Raw genomic sequence first — 6,080 nt, forward strand, 5'->3', positions numbered from 1 at the left:
AAAAATGAAATTAACGTTATTAAACTTTTTATTAATGAACATTTAATGTTTGGATAAATGAGAGTAATAAACCGTACATTTTGCATGTTAGAATTGCATATTTACACATATCTAAAATGTCCCAAATAGTTAAAACTTTTCAATATGATGAAAATGAATGTTCATTGTTAGTAAGTCAGGATATGTTATTATATACATTGATAGATAGTCAATATAAAAAAAATTGAGGTGTTAAATATGAAACTCAACCAATAAGATATAAAACTATAAGACTTATACTAATTATACTTATGAATTATGATTAATAACTGATAATATTTACTGTAATATAATATTCTGTATTCACGCATTTGTATAAGTTCTCTATAAATGTTATGATTTTATGGTTACTATGATGTTAAAAGTAAAAATGTGATAATATTTTTAAAAAACAACTATTTTCCTTTTAATTGAAAAATATTAAATGATGTATCATTGCTAGGGGGAAGTTAAAAATAAAAGCATGTTGATTATTGAATGCTAAATAAATTTTTCAAATTCAATTATATGTCTATGGATAAACAAATACATCATTTTAGATACTGAATAGAAAAATGTGACAAATATTTCACAAATTGGTTTTTAGAATTTGTAAATAAACCATTAAAAATTAAATCTATCAAACTATGTTCTTGATTTGTAAATTCTAAACTCCAATTTTTTGAAAGATAGACATATTTTTCAAATCTATGTTAACAAGTTGATTAGTTGGATAAAATCGTCCTTTTAAAATAATTTATTTGTAAATTTGAAAACCTAATATTTATATTTTACAAAATATTGCTGCTTTTTACAAATCTAATGATCTGTCTAATTGGAAACTTTATAGATATAAAGAAAGCAACATTAACTTTTTTAAATTAAGCTATAATGTTGTGTACTTTGTATTCAGTACATTTTTTAAATTATTCTATAAAGTATATTCTAGGAGTTATAAAAATAAAGTTGAAATTAAATAAATATCTAAGTATTGTGTAGAATGCCAAAAAATTAAACAATTATTTTATATTCATAACTTGCCGACCACATAAACTACTAATTTTGCACATAAACATACCAATTGTGTGTTTAATAACTGAAAAGGATTACACATAATGTCTAATTAATCCCGTATCATCAACTTTTAACATAACATTTGGTTAGTTCAATAGGAATAGATATTTTTATTTTTGAAAAATGTTACAAAGCTAATGAATTTTGGAAATCAATTTTATTATTATACATATAAGAATACATCAACCACAATAGTTTTAAATACTTATGTTAAAAATAAAATTACAATAATAATGTTGATGAGTTAGCCAACTTAAGTCAGATTTATACAAATTACAATTTATATCTAGCAATTTTTTTTTAATTCTTAAAAATAAAATAAAAAAGAACAATAATCAAAATTTTAATAATGTTTAAAACATTAGATTACCTATGTATATTTGGTTTCAAAACCATTTTTTGATAAATTTCATAATGATGTAATACAATACAATTGACATTAAAAAGCATACAAGATTTTATAAATTCATCAAAAATATTCATATAATATTAACAATGATCTAAAAATCTTTAATGAAGAAATGTATTTTTGAAATTGACTTAATTTAACAAATTCTCCGAGCTTCAATTATTCGTTCATAGAATTCTTGAGGTAAACCAATTTTCTTTAAATTCTCATCACTAGATGCAAACATCTGATCTTTGAAATAGTGAACCATTGCTTCCCAACATATGACTTTCAATTTGGGTATTATAATCCATGCACTAGTAATATCATTTGAACGGCCACCTCTAGCATCTACATCGTCATCAGAAACTATGCCACCATAACAACACATACGACCAGAAGGAGTTACAGCAGTAGAATGAAAGTATACCGACCGAGGCATAATACACTTTGTGAGTTTTTCCCACTGTAAGGTGTCGAAGTCAAAACGCCAAACATCTTTGAAGGATTGGAAGCCATCAAAACCACCACATATATACACCAAATTAGAATTCTCAGGACATTGAACACAGCTATGGCAGCTTCGGTTATTTGGATAACCAGGTTTTGGTACCCTGTGGTCATGTTTGGCCGGAAGAAATTGCCACTGTCTAGTGGCCAAGTCAAACATATGGATTTTCTAGTAAAAATAATAATATCTGATTATAAAATACAAGAATTTAAAACATAAAATTATAATCATTATTAAGATACAAATTGATGAGCTACAACAGTGTACAATAAATTTACTTATATGATAGTCAATAAGTTAAGTCAATAACTTATCAACGATAAGATAATATTTTCACATATTATAAACGTGATTAAATGTGCATCATACGCACCATTATCATGTTAAATTAATAGTCAACTGCAACAGGCCCGGATTTGGCCGGCGAGCTACTGCGCGGTTGAGTTTTATACTCATTATTATTTCAAATACATAGATTAATTATAATAAAAATCAATTGTTTAGAAAATATTGTATATTATGCATAATATTCAAATGGAAATTAACAAAATATGCGCTTTTTCCCTAAAATTGATGAGGTATTCAAAAATTATCAATTTTCAATTTTTAAAAACCACAATTGTATAAATTGGATTTTTAGCTTGATCTAAATCAAGAATATATAAAACAATATTCATCTCTTACAATTTCTAAGCCCTAGTTATAACTTATAAAGACTATACACTAATAGCATTGATTTTAAAATATTATACAGTACAGCAGTTCCCAAACTTTTTTAGTTCACGCCACCCTAAAAATTAAATTATAAATTTATAGTATTTAAATATACAAACATTTTTATTTTTATGACAATATAAGTTAACAGTAACATAATAGTGAAATATTTGTTTAGAATAGTTATGATATTGTAACAAAATTATTGTTGATTTAAAAATATCAATATTTACCATGCGGCTCACGCCTCCCCTGCTAAAAGCTTGCGCCTCACAGTTTGGGAACCGCTGATATAGTATATTTTAAAATCAATGCTAATAGTATATTTTATTGACTTATTTTATATACAAAAAATGTCAATAGGTAAAGGCCCTATGTTCATTACATAATTTTACATCATTAATAGAGTATTCTTATAACATTTTAAGTACTATTGTTATTAACAACCTATTTTTAGTTAAATTATTAATTTAAATTTTACTTAAACAAAACAGTTATTTCATTATTAACAGTAATTTATTCAAATGACTAAATAAAAACATTACAGCTTAAATTATATTATAAAAATAATAAATATATAATGAAATACATGCTACCATATGTAGATTAATGTCTTTCATACTAACAGTGATGTATTTATGTACATATTACTTTAAATTAGATAAATTGAAAATGTATTATTTTATTTCTTTAAAATAAATTCACTGTATAAATGAATCATAATATAAAAATGCACTCATCAAAAAGTTGAATTCAACAAGAGAATGGAATTGAATAAAAAGTAAATCTGTTAAGAATAACATATATTTAAAAATATAAATAAAATATTTTATACTAACCGAAAAACCATAGTAAATATTCCTGGCACCACCACGTCCTCCGCCGAATATGTATATTCTACCTTTATAGAATACCACTTCATGTCGATATCTAGGTTCAGGTTCTTGACCTTCTCCGAGTGACTTATGTAACAACTCCCATTTTCTTGTACTCAGATCAAATCGATGAACATCCATCTCATATTCGTAACCAGATGTGCCACCAATTGAATAAATATATTTACCATCCATTACGACACCTTGTCCATATAATGGTAATGGAACATCTCCAGACACTTCTAACTCTTCAAAACTCATTCCATTTTCTTTATACTCATTGGCTAAATTTCCTGGAATCATTAAAATTGAACAATAATTTTATTATGCACATCATCAATTTAATTAATTTGTATAAAAACCTACCCAAGTACATGCGATTGCTACAAAATGCTCCAAATGGAACTCCAGTACCTCCATATATAATGATTATATTACCAGATAGTGTAACTGAACTAGATGCTAATTCTTGAGGTACATTGTTACACTTAATTATTTTCCATTCACCTAAATCAAAACAATACTTCCAAAGCTCCCGCATGGCAGATGACACTCGATTACGAAGCAAAACATCCTGTAAGTATATATTAATTATGGTTTATATGCTTAAAAGTATGTCTAAAATGAGTTACAATATAAATAAAGGCAACTAAAATTAATAAATTGTAAGAAAATTTCTATTTTAAAAGCAAAACACCATTACACTTAAAAGAAATAATTATAAATATTAAAAATTAACAGTAATTTTTATAAAGAAAAAAATATTTGTCTAACATTTGTTTGAGGGTTAAAACCTCCATACGAGAACAAATAGGCATTATTGCACACTACACGATGTCCACTTCTTGCCAATGGACGTTGCTGTGGATCATGATTTTTCTTTAATATTGAGAACTGAAATGGTTTGAATTTGTATATTGAAATATTGTTCGACATTTTTCACTGCATAACACCTTTTCAAAACATAAAAATTAATTACTCATTTGATCTGAAGATTAATTAAAAGTAACATAATTAGAGTATATATTGAAAGAATAAATTTTCTTGTGCCAGTACACACTTAACCCATATTTTAAAGATTTATAAAAATATAGGAAACGGAAACAAATGAAAGTATCACAACAATAAATCGACTGTATAGGATACAATAATATATGGACTGGACCTGATTTAAGGAAAGAAAACCAGAGAAAACCATTTTAATATATCTAAAATGTATTATGAACGTAAATTACTTAAATATTCATAAATATTAACTGATGTACATTAAGAGGGCGTAGTACCATTTTAAAATGATCATAACTTACTTAAAAATAATAATATCAATAAAAGACAACGTGGGGACCTGGATAATTATCTTACCTTTAAATTTTAAAATAGGTCAGTTCACTCTAATATCATAATTAACAGCACAATATTGAAAATGGTGAATGAAAATTTGCTATGTCACAAGTGTGTCACAAGACAGTGACAACACATGTGGGTTCTACGTTCTCTTAAATAACACAAATTACCATATATGATTATATTTTAAGTGTGTGTATATAAAGAATTTGTTGATATTAAATTATTTTCTGTTTTGGTACTAAGTAGGTAGGTATGAAAAAATTAAATGTAACCACGAGTGAAGTAATTTATTTTTAAAAGGGTATCTAATATTTTAATGAAATATTTAAGTCACATCTCGGTTATTATTAATTATTCCCGGATATTATTTTCAGATCCTTCCTTAAATTTATTGTGTGCGTTTGAAAATAATTTAATTACCACTACGGTGACTAAGCTTGTTATTTTAAATAAATAAATCAATTTTAAATCACCGGAGATGTCTATCATGAGGATGAGACTACGTCATTTGACTTTGACAGAGCCTTTGGAAACAGACACCGATGTTTAAAAAAAAAAAAAATGTTCATCTACCTGTTATGGACGAGAAGTATGAATTGCGTTTGAAGTTCGAATACAAAAATACCACGATAAAATTGTAAAAATGTAAAACTAATAGCTACTGATTTAGTGATGTTCACGACTTCTGGCTGTTTCGGTTCTCTCAAGACAGTATCAGTATTCAGTGTATCACGGTTAAAATACGTTCGTGCTCGTATCAATTTTTTGCTTAATAAGCTCGCGGTTATCAGTTATCAGGGGTTTGCGATACCCAAAATAAACACAGTTAACATTTCGAACGGCGTTGTGATAACAAACGAAACACCCGTGGTGACTGGCATAGTGACACATGTCATTCTACTGTTCTGTACCGGCGTCGCGTATCGAGTGGCTGTAAGCAATGTAAGCCATATTATTATTATTATTAGATTAATATTAATAAATAATATTTAATATGCCTCTATAGCAACGGTAGCGTCGGTAGCTATCGTATGCCTACATCCTAATCGACCCAATCTTAAAGATTCTGTAACAGTGTTACACCCTATAAAAAGGATCGTCGTGAAAAATCAATATTAATTATGAATACTGTTTTTATTCGCGAGTAGGTAGA

The 6,080-nt window shown here is 26.8% G+C and overlaps 1 protein-coding gene across 1 annotated transcript; it reads right to left on the bottom strand.

The window, feature by feature from the left end:
- Nucleotides 1–1,526: 1,526 nt before the first annotated feature.
- LOC113557324 (kelch domain-containing protein 10 homolog) lies at nt 1,527–5,667 on the bottom strand. Its single transcript, XM_026962786.2, has 5 exons — nt 5,501–5,667; nt 4,355–4,533; nt 3,947–4,154; nt 3,545–3,873; nt 1,527–2,159 (listed from the first exon to the last, which is right to left on the bottom strand). The coding sequence occupies exons 2-5, from the start codon at nt 4,514–4,516 to the stop codon at nt 1,638–1,640; spliced, it is 1,221 nt and encodes a 406-aa protein (XP_026818587.1). The 5' UTR covers nt 4,517–4,533; nt 5,501–5,667; the 3' UTR covers nt 1,527–1,637.
- Between the last annotated feature and the right edge of the window lie 413 nt (nt 5,668–6,080).

The sequence above is a fragment of the Rhopalosiphum maidis genome, chromosome 1 (genome assembly GCF_003676215.2).
Source record: "Rhopalosiphum maidis isolate BTI-1 chromosome 1, ASM367621v3, whole genome shotgun sequence".
Taxonomy (NCBI): Eukaryota; Metazoa; Arthropoda; class Insecta; order Hemiptera; family Aphididae; genus Rhopalosiphum; species Rhopalosiphum maidis.

Coding starts and splice junctions, on each gene's coding strand:
- LOC113557324 (XM_026962786.2), bottom strand. CDS start 4,516: ATGTCGAACAATATTTCAATATACAAATTCAAACCATTTCAGTTCTCA. Junction 3,874..3,946: donor TAGCAATCGCATGTACTTGG/GTAGGTTTTTAT, acceptor TAATGATTCCAG/GAAATTTAGCCAATGAGTAT. Junction 2,160..3,544: donor ATATTTACTATGGTTTTTCG/GTTAGTATAAAA, acceptor TATTTTTACTAG/AAAATCCATATGTTTGACTT.